At 41.7% G+C, this 19517-nt stretch overlaps 1 protein-coding gene across 6 annotated transcripts in view; it reads left to right on the top strand.

Moving 5' to 3' along the window:
* Nucleotides 1–19517, top strand: part of Adgrg6 (adhesion G protein-coupled receptor G6) — a 149728-nt gene that overhangs the window by 115848 nt on the left and 14363 nt on the right. For all 6 annotated transcript variants that reach the window (XM_087554502.1, XM_087554481.1, XM_087554492.1 and 3 more), the window contains 5 exon segments: nt 182–288; nt 3964–4091; nt 5181–5449; nt 6739–6835; nt 15732–16015. In XM_087554502.1, coding sequence (XP_087410628.1) covers nt 182–288; nt 3964–4091; nt 5181–5449; nt 6739–6835; nt 15732–16015 — 885 coding nt within the window.

Below are 19517 nucleotides of genomic sequence, written 5' to 3'. Positions count from 1 at the left end.
ACAGTTTGAAACAACTGCCTGAATGATTTTGAGAGGAATTTTAAGCAATCTAAATCATTCTATGTCTTGATTCTGACGAGAATGACGCACGTGCTTCAGATAAGCACCGAGGCACAAGGGCCCATCCCTTACAGAGGGCACCGAGCTGCTGCTGTTTTCAACTCATTGTTTCCTCCCGCAGAAAGTTTTGGAGGATGGAATACGTCCGGATGTGTGGCCCACTCTGATTCGGACGCTGGTGAGACCATCTGTCTGTGCAACCACTTCACTCACTTCGGAGTCCTGATGGTAAGGGGAGATTCTTAGCTTATTCTGACACATATCATTTAGGAAGGCATGCCTCTTTTGTGTAAGGATATTCTATATCCTAGATATTGTAGCCTAATCATGCCTGTCTGTACCCCGGATCATGGGGTCATAAAGAATCATCCACTTAGCAGAGGATTTACATCAAGTGACAGCACACAGAACAACGCTCTCTTTTTCCACAGCATTAACAAGAAAGAATTCCAGAACAGAAAGAAATATGTTCACAAACCCATTTAGTTAAGGAAGAAGGAGTTTGTGAAACAGAGACAAAAGGAGAGAACAACACAAGAAAGGTGTTAGCTTGTTGCTAGCATAGAAGAGAGCTAGCTATAAATACGCCAATCAAGTTTTTCTTCCTCATGTTTTATTAATACGCTTGTCTGCCATGTGGTATGTCTTGTGCAAAGGGATTTCTCTCCTGAAGAGTATAATCTGTTAGGACAGCTAGGAGTTGGAGTCCTCCAAGAGACAATAGTTGGAGGTTTCTCTCACTTGGGGGATTTCTTACCATCCTTTCTAGTCTTCCTTTCTCTCATTCTTAAAAATATCTAGCTAGCCAGTATACTCAAAAGTTTGCATAAAAATTTAAGCCACAGCAGTGCTTTGTTTTATCCTATTCAATTTTGAAGACCCTTCTTACTCCCTTGGGCCTGTCGGAAGCCATCTGTGAGTACCATTAGCTGGTATACTTGTGTTGGATAAGCACCTGTATGAGATGCAAAGCGTCTGGAAGGCACTGTGGCCATTGTTTTGACAATGTTTCTGTGAAGCAATCAACCACAGATGCTTTTTCATAGATTATGGGAATTGATTGATAACGTTTTTCCAATTGGAACCACAGACAGGAGGTTGTAGTCACCTCTTCCCTGAAATCCTCCAGCTTTCTGCCTGTGGGGTCTGGGGAGAAGAGTGAGCAACTCTGGGCTGTAATCTTGGGCTGATGAACTACTTGGCCTATGTAAACAGCCATTGTTGTTTGACACATCTGCAGGTTGTAAATTTACTGACTAGCAGGGATACAAACTGTTTGGGCAAGAAGTCATTGACAAAGGTGATGAATCACAGAAAGTAGATTTTTTTATTGGATTTTTAATTTACATTTCAAATGTAATTCCTTTCCCGGTTTCCTGGACATAACCCCCCTATTGCATTCCCTTCCCCTTCTTCTATAAGAGTGTTCCCCTCCCATCCACAACCCTTCCTGCCCCCTGACATTCCCCTACACTGGGGGTCCGGACCAAGGGCTTCTCCTTCCATTGGTGACCAACAAGGCCATCCTCTGCTACATATGCAGTTGGAGCCCAGGGTCAGTCCATGTATAGTCTTTGGGTAGTGGTTTAGTCCCTGGGAACTCTGGTTGGTTGGCATTGTTGTTCTTATGGGGTTGCAAGCTCCTTCAGCTCTTTCAATTCTTTCTCTAATAATGCTCTCAAAATATGTTGTTTCTTTGCGACATCAAACTATAATTAGTTAGGTTACTATACTGAACAACTAAACTATAGTGTGTTTTCTCTAAGCATCTGAAAATGAAATTCACATTTCCTCCTGTCTTCTCTTTAAAAGTGACTAAAGATAATTCTTCAGAAAAGGCTTATTTTGGACAATTTGTAACTCCAGATATATGAACTCTAGTTCAATTAATTTAACTATTTCATATGTTTGAAAATGATTGCAAATTTTATTTCTGATGGATTAATAGATGCTAGTAACAAAGCTGACTTCTCAGAGGTGATTTATATGCAGCCCAATTTTACCTGCACATTACCTGGATGGGCAGTTGTACTGTGTGCTATTAAAATTTCATTATGGGTTTATGAACGCACATTGCATTTTCTCTTGCTATCTGAATAAAAGTTAAGAATGTATGTGTGGAGATTGCATGTTAGTGAATTCCTTCACTTTTGTTTTTGGCCTCTGTTCTGAGATTTTAAACCACTGGAAGAGTCACTTTCCAAAATTCATCCTGCCTGGCAATGTGCCAGCATCCTTTTCGCTCTTCCAGACCAACAACTCTTGAGTCATAGTTTTTTATTCAAGCTTTACAAACTTGCATTCACTTGTATGAGATGCCTCAGAGTCTAAATATTCCCATGATGCCATCATTATGTCCTTTCATCTATAAATGTGAAAAAATGTCTAACGTCCTTCCCTAATTTCTCTGTTATAGAAATTACTTTCCTTTGTTTGACATTCTTATATCTTCATGTTGACTGGTTTGGAAGGATAAAGTTGTCATGTGATCATTCTCAGAAAGCACAACATCATATGAGAATTGCTACTGTCCTGATAGAGAACTTTATTTTTCCTAATTTTTGCCTCATTTGCCTTGCCTAAATGGAACTATTGATCATCCTTTAAAACTCTGAATTTCTCTACTCTAGCTGATCCTGCAGGAACTGTACCAGATAGGCACCACTCTGGAGTCTAATGGCACTGACACAAACTCTGTCCCATGGGTCTTCCCTGTGTTTTGAGGGACTCCTAGGCTGCTGAGGGAGGGGAAGACTTTTCCTGGCTCTAGGCCCCCACCTCTCCTGATCTCTGTCACTGTGTGTTTGTCAGTTACACAAAGCTACTGCATTTGCTCCTATGGCATTACTTGTATATAGAACTGACTTCTGCTTCCTCATGTCAAGACAAGCACACACAGCGAAATATTGTTTCTATGGGGTGGGGGTGGGGTGCTGTGCAAAGAGTACCAGTTTTCTTGACGTTTGATGAGAATGAAAGGAAAATTGACATGTAGAAAGAAAAGTTTACTTTTATCACAAAATTGAAATGTTTAAACTGCATCTTCAATAATCTCTTCTTTCATTTTTGAACATGTGTATGTTGGAAGTGTATCTCATCTCCCCCCAGGACAGATTACTGGTTTTACCTCAGGTTTTATCCTTACCTCATACTTCATTTAAGGAGGAGAAGGAAGGTTTTCCTACGAGGTACAACGTTTTCAAGTTCACATACATATGAGATTAATTCTTCCTGTCCATCCTTGCTGGTTTCTTTTCACTCTGCACAACTCCTGACACTTTAAATTATGCCATTTAAAACCTATAGGGATTAAAACTGCTACATCCAACACACTTGGTATCTTCCCTTTTATGAAAAAAATAAAAATCACCCAACCTTATACGTGGCAGGCTTTGAAATGACCATAAAAGCTCACCACCATTCATAGCAACTTCCAGCTGTTCCTGGTTGAGCATCTCTCACCTACCTCACAATCTAGGGGCCTAGGGATTAGCCATGTTTGACAGTAGACTCCATCTATGTCCATGCCCTTATCCCCGCAGAAACAAGCATGACTATTAACTTACCATTAACTTACCATACAAGGCATCTGCATCTTTCCCTGTTTCTGCTGGAGGGTTCAGTATTTTCGCTCTTTGGATTACACTAAGGTACCAAGAGTTTAGATGAAGGAGGTAGTGATTTAAGACAGCGTGTACCTACTTCCGAGATGATTCATCAGCTTTCTTTCTTGTACTGGTCCTCCAGAGTGTCCTAAGTAGCTAGGGCAATGTTGATGGTCATTGATGTTTTTAGGCCCGGACTGAACTGCTCTAATGCCCAACAGTGAACTTTCTAGCAACGTAAAGCATCACTGTCATGGAAGAGGAATGACACTTATGGCTGCTTCCCTTGTTTCGTTAGGACCTTCCAAGGAGTGCTTCACAAATAGATGGGAGAAACACCAAAGTCCTCACATTCATTACCTATATTGGGTGCGGGATATCTGCCATTTTCTCAGCCGCGACTCTCCTAACATATGTTGCTTTTGAGTAAGTATATTTCCATCTGCCAAGCCCGGTGCTAACCATTGCAAATGTGAGCCTGAAAATTGCCTCAGCTTCAGAGAGCAATTCTATAGTTTATGAGTCATGTTACTGTCTCCCTTTTAATCCTCACGTTTTCTCATAAGATCATGCAGCACGAATTTTCCAAGCATAGAATTTTAGCTTACGAGTACCGTATTTCTATCGGTAAAATGGATTCAAGTCAGCCAGTGATTATTAGCACTTGTGTAAGTTAAAATGACATGAAATACTTGCTACACTGTAAAGGTAAAGACAGTTTGCTCCTTGAAGTGTATGCAAACATTCTCGAAACAGGAAACTTTTTAAAAAGGCTTCTCTGACTCATTATAAATCAAGAAACAGCAAGCAATTCTAGGGAAATTACTTTTAAAATAAAAAATGTCACGGTAAAGGAATGGCCCAGCATCTGTGAGCACTGGCTACTCTTACAGAAAGACCTGTGTCTGGACTCTTTTGCTCAAACTAGGCAACTCAGAGCAATCTGTAACTCTAGTTCCAGGGTCCTTAATGGCACCTTCTGACATTTTTATGGCCATCTAAATGCAGGTTCACATACATACACAGACAGACACAAGTGGCCAAACACATTAATTAAAGTGCAAATCTTGTAAATCTCCAGAAATGGCTAAGTTTAAAAAGAAAAAGGAAACTTGTGAGTGTGTTGGCTCATGTCTTTAATCCCAGCACCCAAAAGGCTCAAAGCAGGAGCATGTCCATGGCTTGGAGGACAGCCTGGGCTACATGGTGAATTACAAGGCACCCTGAATTACAGTAGAAGGCCCCATCTCAAGAATAGATGAGGGAATAAATAAATATGAGTTCTGTGTAAACATTTGGGAAGTTTGGAAACAACTGAAAACAGTTTTGAAATGAAAATCACATTGGAAAACTGTTTGGAACCTTGCAAAAACTCAAGAATACCTTCACTCCCCCACGTGTCTCTTATGTGGAGTTACCTACTGCTGAACGGTAGAAAACACAGACTGACCCCTGAATTTACAATATTGGTGTATGATGTTACCCCATGCATGGCTCCTCCTTCTCCACCCTTAGGAAGCTGCGCAGGGACTATCCCTCCAAAATCCTGATGAACCTGAGTTCGGCCCTGCTCTTCCTGAACCTTATCTTCCTCCTGGATGGCTGGATCACTTCCTTTGGTGTGGCCGGACTCTGCACTGCTGTGGCCGCCCTGTTGCACTTCTTCCTCCTGGCTACCTTCACCTGGATGGGGCTGGAAGCCATCCACATGTACATTGCTCTGGTGAAAGTGTTTAATACTTACATCCACCGCTATATTCTAAAATTCTGCATCATTGGCTGGGGTAAGCCTCCCTCAAACTTCCTTTCTCTTGCACTATCCCAAAAGACACATAGAACGTCATGCATCAGATAAGAAATTCCTGAGACAGGACATGCCCTGTTCCCCAGCACTGTATAGTTTTGAAACTCTCACCAGTACTCACTAAATTCAGGAGTAAAGGAAAAAAAGCCTTAGGCCAGAGTCACCACAAACTAATTTTTGCTGCCCAGCGCCTGCCCACCCAGGGCTAAAGACACAGCTGACAGCCCATTATGCCTCCAAATATAGTAGCCAGCTAAACCTTTCACTCTGCTCACCCCTGTTGTGGAAGCCAGAAAAGGATTGTTATTTTTATGTGCGTAAACAAGATATTTACAGAATTATTGCCTCAAGCATTTTCTGTTTTCTTTTCTTTTGTCTTGTTTTATACCATGAACCAATCCTTAGTCAGATATCCAAAGGCCTGTTTAGAATCTTTTCATTGAACAACTTTCTTTATCTGGGTTTTGTGTCAAGCTGGGCAACTTAAAGCTCAGTCACCGTCTTCTTCAGATGACAGCATTCCAGAATGAGCCATTCCTTAGTTTCCTACACCGTCTGATAAGAAAACACAGGATCTCTCAGGGAACTGAGGAGGCATGAATTGGTTCAGTGAAGGAGACAGGAATATTACTGAGTCTCTGGAGAGAAAAGAAAAGACATTATACACCTGCTGTTTACCCCCCACCCAACACACACACTCACACACTCTTTCTAAAGTTTTGTTTCATATTTTTAAAAAAAGGTAAAAGAAGCTGAATTCAGCAGGGTGATGATGGTACACGCCTTTGATCTCAGCACTTGGGAGGCAGAGACAGGTAGATCTCTGAGTTTGAGGCTAGCCTAGTTTACAGAGTGAGTTCCAGGACAGCCAGGGATACACAGAGAAACCCTGTTTAGAAAAACAAACAAACAAAGAAGAGGAGGAGGAGGAGGAGCAGCAACAACTACATTCTCCTTATCTTTTCAAACTCTGGTGACCCAATGTAGCATCATTAACACAATCACCTGCCCTCTGGTCCTGAATTCAGCTGAATTCCTTCTCTCACAGCAAATCTCCAGTGAGTATCATTAAACCCAGCAGAAGATTTGAGCTTCTTATCACTAGAGAGTAGGCTTTAACTACTGCCACTTAGAGTCCTATGTTCCGCACTGAGGAGGCAATTTTATTGTTGCTTTTAACCAACCAACTTGCTTGACAGCATCTGTCCCACGAGACAGTCCCATGAGTCTTCAGGAGACCTCTCAGTGTCATGGTCTTTTTCATAACAGGTCTGCCAGCCTTGGTGGTGTCAATTATTCTAGTGAGCAGAAAACAAAATGAAGTGTATGGAAAAGAAAGTTATGGGAAAGATCAAGATGACGAATTGTGAGTAAAACACATCCGGGGGGAGACTGTGATGGGATATGCACTTTGTTTCCTGAAAGTTAATATGTTACCATGGTGATAATAATGCTCTGATGTTGAAGGCTTTAGTTTCATCTGTGGACTCAGTCACAGGTTCTTCTACCACAGATAAATTACTTCAATAATCAGAGCTGCCCTTCCTTATTTTAATAACGCTGTACTAGATGTTCTGGAGAGTTCAGATGCACAAGATACTCTCTTTTAGACTCAGAAGACGCATCTACTTTTGGAGGTTCTCTACCACTCTTGCCTCTGGCTGAAATGACCCAGTGGCAACATGAGTGTTTTCCAGAAAATGGCTTCCCATTTCTCCATGAGTTCTTTCATAAAACCTTTTTTTTTTCACAAGTTGAGGTCACTGAGATTAATGGCATTATGTTGATTAAGCAATTAGCTCTCATCTGCCTCCTCAACCACATTATGGATCATTGTTGATAGCTATTGATTTGAAGAATTACCGATGGCTTAGTGAACATTTTATATTATGTGAAATCTGTGACACCTCATGTCTATGCAAGTTTCAGGGATAGATGCTGACACTTCTATAGCGAATGAGTTCTCATCCCCTGTGGCCTTCCCTTCTTTGTGTTTCTGAAGCATCACTCTGAACCCCCAACAAGCTGGACCTGTAAGGAAAATTCTAGGACATTCAAGTTTAAAGAAAATCTAGTGCCATAAACATGTAGTGTTATTGAGGGCCCTTTACAAGAAACAATACACTTTAATCTAAGTCATCCTTAAATTAGGGAATGTAGAATTTATCTTATTCAGTTGTCAGAAGATTTTAAAGCTCTGTTTAAAGTTCCACCACCACAAAATGTCATTTAGTGAACACTCATTGCATGCTAGACATCATCTTGAGTTCTAGGATCTAAGAATGTTCAAGAAAACATTTACCTCAGTAGCCAGGATGAGGTCAATTCACTTTAAAATAAATTTAATTTCCTGAAATAATTGAATTTTTGGTACTTAATAATTTCCATAGCCTTAAGAGGCTCGAGAGCATCTGAAAATTGCATTGCTTTTCAACTTTACTCATGTTAGACATTGCATCACAGAATTGTTTGAATATTTCTTCCATCTGTTAGCTGATGTATTTATGAAAATCACATATATTCCTCCTAATAAAGATGTTATTCCTCCCATAAAGATGTTTATATATGCTTTATAATTGTGTGCAAAAAAAAATCTGTATACATGAACTTTCAACTTTATAATACCTTGCTTCAGCTAGAACAGTTATATAAATAATAATTGCTTTGAATCCTGAATCCTCCATTCAATGTGACAATGAAGTGTAAATTATCTAAGCACAGATGACAAAGAAACAGGGACATAGGTAGCCACTAGCACTGATGATGTCACTAAAAACCACCAAAGCAAAAATCTCAGGAACTCTCCTGGCCTCTTGCACATGGACATAAACTGACAGCCGTAACACCATGACTCTCACAAAAAATCTCTTAACAGACTTCTGCTTTCATGTTATGCTTTGGAATGGTGTCAACACATTCACCCCTTGACAAGAAAGGACAGCAAAACCGAGTGCTGAAACAAATCCCCATTTTTAGAGTAAAGACACACAAGAGGAAAAAGATCAGATGTGTCTTCAAGCCAGCCAGGCAAGCGTGCCCTCATACCAACCTGAATTCAACAAGCGACCTCATTGGGTTTTTTTTTTTTTTTTTTTTTTTTTTTTTTTTTTTTTTTTCACTTCAGTGTTTAGTTTTGGGTTTTTCTTTTTTTTTTTTTTTTTTTTTTTTTTTTTTTTTTTTTTTTTTTTTTTTATTAACTTGAGTATTTCTTATATACATTTCGAGTGTTATTCCCTTTCCCGGTTTCCGGGCAAACATTCCCCTCCCCCCTCCCCTTCCTTATGGGTGTTCCCCTCCCAACCCTCCCCCCATTGCCGCCCTCCCCCCATAGACTAGTTCACTGGGGGTTCAGTCTTAGCAGGACCCATGGCTTCCCCTTCCACTGGTGCTCTTACTAGGATATTCATTGCTACCTATGGGGTCAGAGTCCAGGGTCAGTCCATGTATAGTCTTTAGGTAGTGGCTTAGTCCCTGGAAGCTCTGGTTGCTTGGCATTGTTGTACTTTTGGGGTCTCGAGCCCCTTCAAGCTCTTCCAGTTCTTTCTCTGATTCCTTCAATAGGGGACCTATTCTCAGTTCAGTGGTTTGCTGCTGGCATTCGCCTCTGTATTTGCTGTATTCTGGCTGTGTCTCTCAGGAGCGATCTACATCCGGCTCCTGTCGGTCTGCACTTCTTTGCTTCATCCATCTTGTCTAATTGGGTGGCTGTATATGTATGGGCCACATGTGTAGCAGGCTCCGGATGGGTGTTCCTTCAGTCTCTGTTTTAATCTTTGCCTCTCCCTTCCCTGCCAAGGGTATTCTTTTTCCTCATTTAAAGAAGGAGTGAAGCATTCACATTTTGATCATCCGTATTGAGTTTCGTTTGTTCTAGGGATCTAGGGTAATTCAAGCATTTGGGCTAATAGCCACTTATCAATGAGTGCATACCATGTATGTCTTTCTGTGATTGGGTTAGCTCACTCAGGATGATATTTTCCAGTTCCAACCATTTGCCTACGAATTTCATAAACTCGTTGTTTTTGATAGCTGAGTAATATTCCATTGTGTAGATGTACCACATTTTCTGTATCCATTCCTCTGTTGAAGGGCATCTGGGTTCTTTCCATTTTCTGGCTATTATAAATAAGGCTGCGATGAACATAGTGGAGCACGTGTCTCTTTTATATGTTGAGGCATCTTTTGGGTATATGCCCAAGAGAGGTATAGCTGGATCCTCAGGCAGTTCAATGTCCAATTTTCTGAGGAACCTCCAGACTGATTTCCAGAATGGTTTTACCAGTCTGCAATCCCACCAACAATGGAGGAGTGTTCCTCTTTCTCCACATCCTCGCCAGCATCTGCTGTCACCTGAGTTTTTGATCTTAGCCAATCGCACTGGTGTGAGGTGAAATCTCAGGGTTGTTTTGATTTGCATTTCCCTTATGACTAAAGATGTTGAACATTTCTTTAGGTGTTTCTCAGCCATTCGGCATTCCTCAGCTGTGAATTCTTTGTTTAGCTCTGAACCCCATTTTTTAATAGGGTTATTTGTTTCCCTGCGGTCTAACTTCTTGAGTTCTTTGTATATTTTGGAAATAAGGCCTCTATCTGTTGTAGGATTGGTAAAGATCTTTTCCCAATCTGTTGGTTGCCGTTTTGTCCTAACCACAGTGTCCTTTGCCTTACAGAAGCTTTGCAGTTTTATGAGATCCCATTTGTCGATTCTTGATCTTAGAGCATAAGCCATTGGTGTTTTGTTCAGGAAATTTTTTCCAGTGCCCATGTGTTCCAGATGCTTCCCTAGTTTTTCTTCTATTAGTTTGAGTGTGTCTGGTTTGATGTGGAGGTCCTTGATCCACTTGGACTTAAGCTTTGTACAGGGTGATAAGCATGGATCGATCTGCATTCTTCTACATGTTGCCCTCCAGTTGAACCAGCACCATTTGCTGAAAATGCTATCTTTTTTCCATTGGATGGTTTTGGCTCCTTTGTCAAAAATCAAGTGACCATAGGTGTGTGGGTTCATTTCTGGGTCTTCAATTCTATTCCATTGGTCTATCTGTCTGTCTCTGTACCAATACCATGCAGTTTTTATCACTATTGCTCTGTAATACTGCTTGAGTTCAGGGATAGTGATTCCCCCTGAAGTCCTTTTATTGTTGAGGATAGCTTTAGCTATCCTGGGTTTTTTGTTATTCCAGATGAATTTGCAAATTGTTCTGTCTAACTCTTTGAAGAATTGGATTGGTATTTTGATGGGGATTGCATTGAATCTGTAGATTGCTTTTGGTAAAATGGCCATTTTTACCATATTAATCCTGCCAATCCATGAGCATGGGAGATCTTTCCATCTTCTGAGGTCTTCTTCAATTTCTTTCCTCAGTGTCTTGAAGTTCTTATTGTACAGATCTTTTACTTGCTTGGTTAAAGTCACACCGAGGTACTTTATATTATTTGGGTCTATTATGAAGGGTGTCGTTTCCCTAATTTCTTTCTCGGCTTGTTTCTCTTTTGTATAGAGGAAGGCAACTGATTTATTTGAGTTAATTTTATACCCAGCCACTTTGCTGAAGTTGTTTATCAGCTTTAGTAGTTCTCTGGTGGAACTTTTGGGATCACTTAAATATACTATCATGTCATCTGCAAATAGTGATATTTTGACCTCTTCTTTTCCGATCTGTATCCCTTTGATCTCCTTTTGTTGTCTGATTGCTCTGGCTAGAACTTCAAGAACTATATTGAATAAGTAGGGAGAGAGTGGGCAGCCTTGTCTAGTCCCTGATTTTAGTGGGATTGCTTCAAGTTTCTCTCCATTTAGTTTAATGTTAGCAACTGGTTTGCTGTATATGGCTTTTACTATGTTTAGGTATGGGCCTTGAATTCCTATTCTTTCCAGGACTTTTATCATGAAGGGGTGTTGAATTTTGTCAAATGCTTTCTCAGCATCTAATGAAATGATCATGTGGTTCTGTTCTTTCAGTTTGTTTATATAATGGATCACGTTGATGGTTTTCCGTATATTAAACCATCCCTGCATGCCTGGGATGAAGCCTACTTGATCATGGTGGATGATTGTTTTGATGTGCTCTTGAATTCGGTTTGCCAGAATTTTATTGAGTATTTTTGCGTCGATATTCATAAGGGAAATTGGTCTGAAGTTCTCTTTCTTTGTTGTGTCTTTGTGTGGTTTAGGTATAAGAGTAATTGTGGCTTCATAGAAGGAATTCGGTAGGGCTCCATCTGTTTCAATTTTGTGGAATAGTTTGGATAATATTGGTATGAGGTCTTCTATGAAGGTTTGATAGAATTCTGCACTAAACCCGTCTGGACCTGGGCTCTTTTTGGTTGGGAGACCTTTAATGACTGCTTCTATTTCCTTAGGAGTTATGGGGTTGTTTAACTGGTTTATCTGTTCCTGATTTAACTTCGATACCTGGTATCTGTCTAGGAAATTGTCCATTTCCTGAAGATTTTCAAATTTTGTTGAATATAGGTTTTTATAGTAAGATCTGATGATTTTTTGAATTTCCTCCGAATCTGTAGTTATGTCTCCCTTTTCATTTCTGATTTTGTTAATTTGGACACACTCTCTGTGTCCTCTCGTTAGTCTGGCTAAGGGTTTATCTATCTTGTTGATTTTCTCAAAGAACCAACTTTTGGTTCTGTTGATTCTTTCTATGGTCCTTTTTGTTTCTACTTGGTTGATTTCAGCTCTGAGTTTGATTATTTCCTGCCTTCTACTCCTCCTGGGTGTATTTGCTTCTTTTTGTTCTAGAGCTTTTAGGTGTGCTGTCAAGCTGCTGACATATGCTCTTTCCTGTTTCTTTCTGCAGGCACTCAGCGCTATGAGTTTTCCTCTTAGCACAGCTTTCATTGTGTCCCATAAGTTTGAGTATGTTGTATCTTCATTTTCATTAAATTCTAAAAAGTTTTTAATTTCTTTCTTTATTTCTTCCTTGACCAGGTTATCATTGAGTAGAGCATTGTTCAATTTCCACGTATATGTGGGCATTCTTCCCTTATTGTTATTGAAGACCAGTTTTAGGCCGTGGTGGTCCGATAGCACGCATGGGATTATTTCTATCTTTCTGTACCTGTTGAGGCCCGTTTTTTGACCAATTATATGGTCAATTTTGGAGAAAGTACCATGAGGAGCTGAGAAGAAGGTATATCCTTTTGCTTTAGGATAGAATGTTCTATAAATATCCGTTAAGTCCATTTGGCTCATGACTTCTCTTAGTCTGTCTACATCACTGTTTAATTTCTGTTTCCATGATCTGTCCATTGATGAGAGTGGGGTGTTGAAATCTCCCACTATTATTGTGTGAGGTGCAATGTGTGTTTTGAGCTTTAGTAAGGTTTCTTTTACGTATGTAGGTGCCCTTGTATTTGGGGCATAGATATTTAGGATTGAGAGTTCATCTTGGTTGATTTTTCCTTTGATGAATATGAAGTGTCCTTCCTTATCTTTTTTGATGACTTTTAGTTGGAAATTGATTTTATTTGATATTAGAATGGCTACTCCAGCTTGCTTCTTCTGACCATTTGCTTGGAAAGTTGTTTTCCAGCCTTTCACTCTGAGGTAGTGTCTGTCTTTGTCTCTGAGGTGTGTTTCCTGTAGGCAGCAGAATGCAGGGTCCTCGTTGCGTATCCAGTTTGTTAATCTATGTCTTTTTATTGGGGAGTTGAGGCCATTGATATTGAGAGATATTAAGGAATAGTGATTATTGCTTCCCGTTATATTCATATTTGATGTGAGGTTATGTTTGTGTGCTTTCATTCTCTTTGTTTTGTTGCCAAGACGATTAGTTTCTTGCTTCTTCTAGGGTATAGCTTGCCTCCTTATGTTGGGCTTTACCATTTATTATCCTTTGTAGTGCTGGATTTGTAGAAAGATATTGTGTAAATTTGGTTTTGTCATGGAATATCTTGGTTTCTCCATCAATGTTAATTGAGAGTTTTGCTGGATACAGTAATCTGGGCTGGCATTTGTGTTCTCTTAGGGTCTGTATAACATCAGTCCAGGATCTTCTGGCCTTCATAGTTTCTGGCGAGAAGTCTGGTGTGATTCTGATAGGTCTCCCTTTATATGTTACTTGACCTTTTTCCCTTACTGCTTTTAATATTCTTTCTTTATTTTGTGCGTTTGGTGTTTTGACAATTATGTGACGGGAGGTGTTTCTTTTCTGGTCCAATCTATTTGGAGTTCTGTAGGCTTCCTGTATGTCTATGGGTATCTCTTTTTTTAGGTTAGGGAAGTTTTCTTCTATGATTTTGTTGAAGATATTTACTGGTCCTTTGAGCTGGGAGTCTTCACTCTCTTCTATACCTATTATCCTTAGGTTTGATCTTCTCATTGAGTCCTGGATTTCCTGTATGTTTTGGACCAGTAGCTTTTTCCGCTTTACATTATCTTTGACAGTTGAGTCAATGATTTCTATGGAATCTTCTGCTCCTGAGATTCTCTCTTCCATCTCTTGTATTCTGTTGGTGAAGCTTGTATCTACAGCTCCTTGTCTCTTCTTTTGGTTTTCTATATCCAGGGTTGTTTCCATGTGTTCTTTCTTGATTGCTTCTATTTCCATTTTTAATTCCTTCAACTGTTTGATTGTGTTTTCCTGGAATTCTTTCAGGGATTTTTGCGATTCCTCTCTGTAGGCTTTTACTTGTTTATTAATGTTTTCCTGTGCTTCCCTAAGTGTGTTCAGGTCTTTCCTGAAGTCCTCCAGCATCATGATCAAATATGATTTTGAAACTAGATCTTGCTTTTCTGGTGTGTTTGGATATTCCATGTTTGTTTTGGTGGGAGAATTGGGCTCCGATGATGGCATGTAGTCTTGGTTTCTGTTGCTTGGGTTCCTGCGCTTGCCTCTCGCCATCAGATTATCTCTAGTGTTACTTTGTTCTGCTATTTCTGACAGTGGCTAGACTGTCCTATAAGCCTGTGTGTCAGGAGTGCTGTAGACCTGTTTTCCTCTCTTTCAGTCAGTTATGGGGACAGAGTGTTCTGCTTTCGGGCGTGTAGTTTTTCCTCTCTACAGGTCTTCAGCTGTTCCTGTGGGCCTGTGTCTTGAGTTCACCAGGCAGCTTTCTTGCAGCAGAAAATTTGGTCTTACCTGTGGTCCCGAGGCTCAGGTTTGCTCGTGGGGTGCTGTCCAGGGGCTCTCTGCAGCGGCAGCAACCAGGAAGACCTGTGCCGCCCCTTCCGGGAGCTTCAGTGCACCAGGGTTCCAGATGGTCTTTGGCTTTTTCCTCTGGCGTCCGAGATGTGTGTGCAGGGAGCAGTCTCTTCTGGTTTCCCAGGCCTGTCTGCCTCTCTGAAGGTTTAGCTCTCCCTCCCACGGGATTTGGGTGCAGAGAACTGTTTATCCGGTCTGTTTCCTTCAGGGTCCGGCGGTGTCTCTGGCAGGGGTCCTGCCGCTCCTGGGCCCTCCCCCACGGGAGCCCAGAGGCCTTATACAGTTTCCTCTTGGGCCAGGGATGTGGGCAGGGGTGAGCAGTGTTGGTGGTCTCTTCCGCTCTGCAGCCTCAGGAGTGCCCACCTGACCAGGCGGTTGGGTCTCTCTCTCACCGGGTCTGGGAGCAGAGAGCTGCTGCGGGCCGGGATCCGCGGGTGTGGGACTTCCGGTAAACACAGAACGTGCCCGGTTCTAGAGAAATTCTGCTTCCGTGTGTCCCAAGCTCACCAGGCAGCTTTCTTGCAGCAGAAAATTTGGTCTTACCTGTGGTCCCGAGGCTCAAGTTCGCTCGTGGGGTGCTGCCCACGGGCTCTCTGCAGCGGCAGCAACCAGGAAGACCTGTGCCGCCCCTTCCGGGAGCTTCAGTGCACCAGGGTTCCAGATGGTCTTTGGCTTTTTCCTCTGGCGTCCGAGATGTGTGTGCAGGGAGCAGTCTCTTCTGGTTTCCCAGGCCTGTCTGCCTCTCTGAAGGTTTAGCTCTCCCTCCCACGGGATTTGGGTGCAGAGAACTGTTTATCCGGTCTGTTTCCTTCAGGGTCCGGTGGTGTCTCTGGCAGGGGTCCTGCCGCTCCTCCCTCATTGGGTTTTTAATGTTGATTTAAATAATGAGATTAAGACAGCAGCTATCCAAAACTAACCAAATGGGGGAGAAAAAAAAACCTGTGAAAGGATCAAAGAAGACACCGAGGCCCACAGAAGTGAGCAGACATTCCGTGGTGTTTCAGAAAGAACTCTGCAAGCGGTACAAACCAGCCAAGGACAGTTGCAAGCAAACACTCTTGGTTTACTCTTTTATCTGATTCTTGTTTCTTTCCCTTTAAGCTGCTGGATTCAGGATCCCGTGGTATTTTACGTGAGCTGTGCCGGGTACTTCGGAATCATGTTCTTCCTGAACGTTGCCATGTTCATCGTGGTCATGGTACAGATCTGTGGGAGGAACGGAAAGAGAAGTAACCAGACCCTGAGAGAAGAGGTCTTAAGAAACCTGCGCAGTGTGGTCAGCCTGACCTTTCTGCTGGGCATGACATGGGGTTTTGCTTTCTTTGCCTGGGGACCCCTAAATATTCCTTTCATGTACCTCTTCTCCATCTTCAATTCATTGCAAGGTAAGACACATGGTCCCTGAGCAGAGGCTGCTTTCTAATTCTTATCAAATTTGCAGACAGCTTCCCTGTGGAGAGCACAGATTATGTTTCTGTTACGACTCCAGTTATCCGTAATTAGGGATGCAAGGGGCCATTCATTAAAAAGCTCTTGCATAGGTAAAGAGGGAGAATGTTGGTTGACTTTTTTTTCTTTAGCAATAATTCACAGACACATTATAACAGCGCCTGGTACACAGTTGGCAGCCAATAAGTTTACTGTCATGTAAGGGAGAACCGAGCAGTAGGAGGGTTGGTTGAGAGCCTAACGGTCAGTTTAAGGGACCACAGTGACACCTTTGTCTTCCTTCCAGTTCACGGCACTACCGCTGCCCTTCATGTGGACTGTGCATTCTATGTGTGGGCAGCACAATTCAGCCAGCTCCTCCAAGTCTAATTCAGAAACTTGTCCTTTTGAGGTGCAGAAATGAATTCAACCAATCAAACTACCAATGCACTGTTTTGGAGAAAATGATAAGCTACCTTCTTCAAGGATCTTACCATCCTGTATATACATATATGTATATGGGCTGGAGGGAGGTCTCATTGTGTAGCAATAGCTGGTTTGGCCTTGACACATAGACCAGAGGCTGGCCTCTCGCTCACTGAGACCTACCTGCCTCTGTCTCCTCAGTGGCAGTAGTGCATTAAATGCATGGCACCAACACACCTGGCCATGCAATCCCAAGTTTGATTTTGTTACACACCCTCTAGCATGTGTAGCATGTGTCCCCTTGTGTTCTCTAAATGGATTTATGTCCGTTATATCCTGAAAATTCAATGACATTCTTCGCTTTGTGGTGCTGAGGACTAAACCTAGGGCCTCATACATGTTAGGGCTCTGAGATCCTTTCAAGTCTTTTGAGAGCATTCTTTAAGACACCAAACACTCTCCATTCTTATGACCCAACTCTCTCATGTACTGAAGCACCGTGAGCTCCACACGTTATAAGAAATTAGATGGCACAGTCTAAAATCCTCTCTCTCTCTCTCTCTCTCTCTCTCTCTCTCTCTCTCTCTCTCTCTCTCTCTCTCTGGTGTGTGTGTGTGTGTGTGTGTGTGTGTGTGTGTGTGTGTGTGTGTGTGTTTATTAGCTGATCTCAAACTCACAATTCTACTTCAGCCATTTAAGAACTGGAATTATCGGCCTCCACCTCCCCATCCTCGTACTTTCACGAGAACACTACCAATAGCTCACAACTCACCTGAAGCTTCTCCACTGCTCAGACAACAATGGATGAGCGGTACAGATGTAAGCTGGTGTGGAAAGCAGGGCTGCACTACCCAATACCCAGTTGCCTCATTGGGTGTCTCTCAGTGCCAATTCTAAGACATGTGTGATTATCTGAAGGGAAGTAGCAGTCACTGCTTGTCACCCTGAAACTCCTGCTGGCTTTTGAATGGAAACAACTGTCACAAAGTAGATATTCAGTGACTGCTAAATAAATAGATTGCATGATGAGGGAAAGGAGAGGGCTCAGGCATGGCCTAGATCCAATCTGAGAGGCCGCTGGCATAAGTACTCAACAATTAATTCAGCAAATATATCCCCGATCATGACACATAACATATGAAGACTTGTTATCACAAATATGTGGACCAATAGGCCCTGGGAGTATGTCCTCATGTTGGAAGCTAAAGTTGTCCCATATGAACAATCTGCAATGGGATCCAGCTAGGGAAAGGTACCATTTAATCCCTTTTATGATACATGACACAAGAGTGCCCAAGTAAATATTGACCAAAGTGTCCACTCGCATTTGGAATTGCACGGTTTTATATTTCAGGATTGGACATGAAAGGCATAGGCATCTGCCAGCACAACCTTGGTTTCACCGTTAAAATTTCCTGGCAGCCTCCGTGCACTCCAGCAGGCACCACACAGCTGTCTGTGCAGCTCCATTTCCATTCATGGGAGTTGAGAGGCTTCAGCTTTCCCAGCATGGGTCTCTTGACCAGAGGGAAAAATGCTGTCAGCTGTCAGCAAGTTGGTGTTCCTCACAAATCACTGACTTCTAAAGACCGATTTTCAAATCCTACAAATTCAGAACAATTTCATTCATATCCGATGATGTTCAAAAAAACACCCCCTCAACAAAAATTTAAGCAGGCAGGGCCGTGGTTCAGAGAACATGACCCTATGGGCAGTTATTTCACTCAGCCAGGCCATATGAAAACTGCATGGATTTTATTGGTGAGCTGGTCTCTGCCTTCAACACGAGGCTTAATTTTGGGAGAACTTTATGCTTTATTAGAAGCATATAAAGTCTTGTGAGATCGTGTGTGTCAGTAACTCCAGAGCTCAGGACATGGGTACAGAAGGATACTGAGGTATGCTTTTCTAAGTTACATGAAGATGCTTTATTTTTAAAGGGGTAGGGAAGTAAGCCCTGTGAGGCATGAAACTTAGAACAGTCTCTTTTAATTTTTCTGAAATGAAGAGGATCAGAAGATATATATATATATGCATATATATGTGTGTGTGTATATGTGTATGTGTGTGTGAAAATTCAACAGCACATTAATAGGTGTCACAGGATTAAAAGTATAGTTTTCAATAGAAACTGAGAACTAGAGCAAATGCCTTGACTGGCACTTCTGTTCATGTCAGTGTTCTTATTTGGGAAGTGAATATCTATGTCCATTTATTAAAATGCTAATAAACATGTTATCAGTAAGTTAATTGGAATTTAGTTTGTTGTCCAACAGGAACTGTCAACAACCTCAATCCTGTTGGCTGGCTAAGACATTAAGTCAGATTTTGAGATACATTAAGTGCCATCTGGCTCTCGGTTGGCCTGTAAGGAGACTCATGGAAGTTAACCTTTGGCACAGTACCACACGTAAGGCACATGTGTAATTGCTGCCAGGGCAGAGATGGACCACTATTATATAAAGCTGAAAGGCAGGTATCTTTCAACTCCAGACACCTGAAATGACATCAAGTGGGAGGAAACATGACACATTGCAAGGAAACACATTACTCATCTTTTGAGAGGACTTTTTTTTGCCATGGAGAAATAATTTTGTAAAGGGTGTCTTTGTCATATGAAAAGAAGGTTCAAAACACAGTTTCCCAAAACAGCCATAAACCCAGCTTAACAACAGTGGTCTTGAGTAACAAGAGAACCCAGGAGGTGTTTAGTCTTTGTAGCAGACTCACTCAGGAGCTTAGAAGCCATCGCCAGTGGTCAAGTATGTAGTGTGCATAGCCCTTCTTCCCAAATAGCCAGTTTGATGAATTATTGACTGATTTTTCCCATCAAAACCCCAAAGCACACAGTTATGACCTAAGACACCAATTGCCCACTGCTGCCTGGCCCCCTCTTACCCCCTTAAAATTACGTGTGTTTATGTTAATGTTTACATCTCCCCTCTGTGTTTCTATAGGTTCAGTAGTCAGACTCAGAAAAGGCAAATGTGGGGGGGGGTTGTCCAAATTTATTGCTGACTCTTTTGGCCTTTA

Source organism: Rattus norvegicus, chromosome 1, assembly GCF_021556685.1.
Source record: "Rattus norvegicus strain SHRSP/BbbUtx chromosome 1, alternate assembly SHRSP_T2T, whole genome shotgun sequence".
Lineage (NCBI taxonomy): Eukaryota > Metazoa > Chordata > Mammalia > Rodentia > Muridae > Rattus > Rattus norvegicus.
Note: the sequence above shows the minus strand (reverse complement) of the source record. Positions and strands in the feature narration are given on the sequence as shown.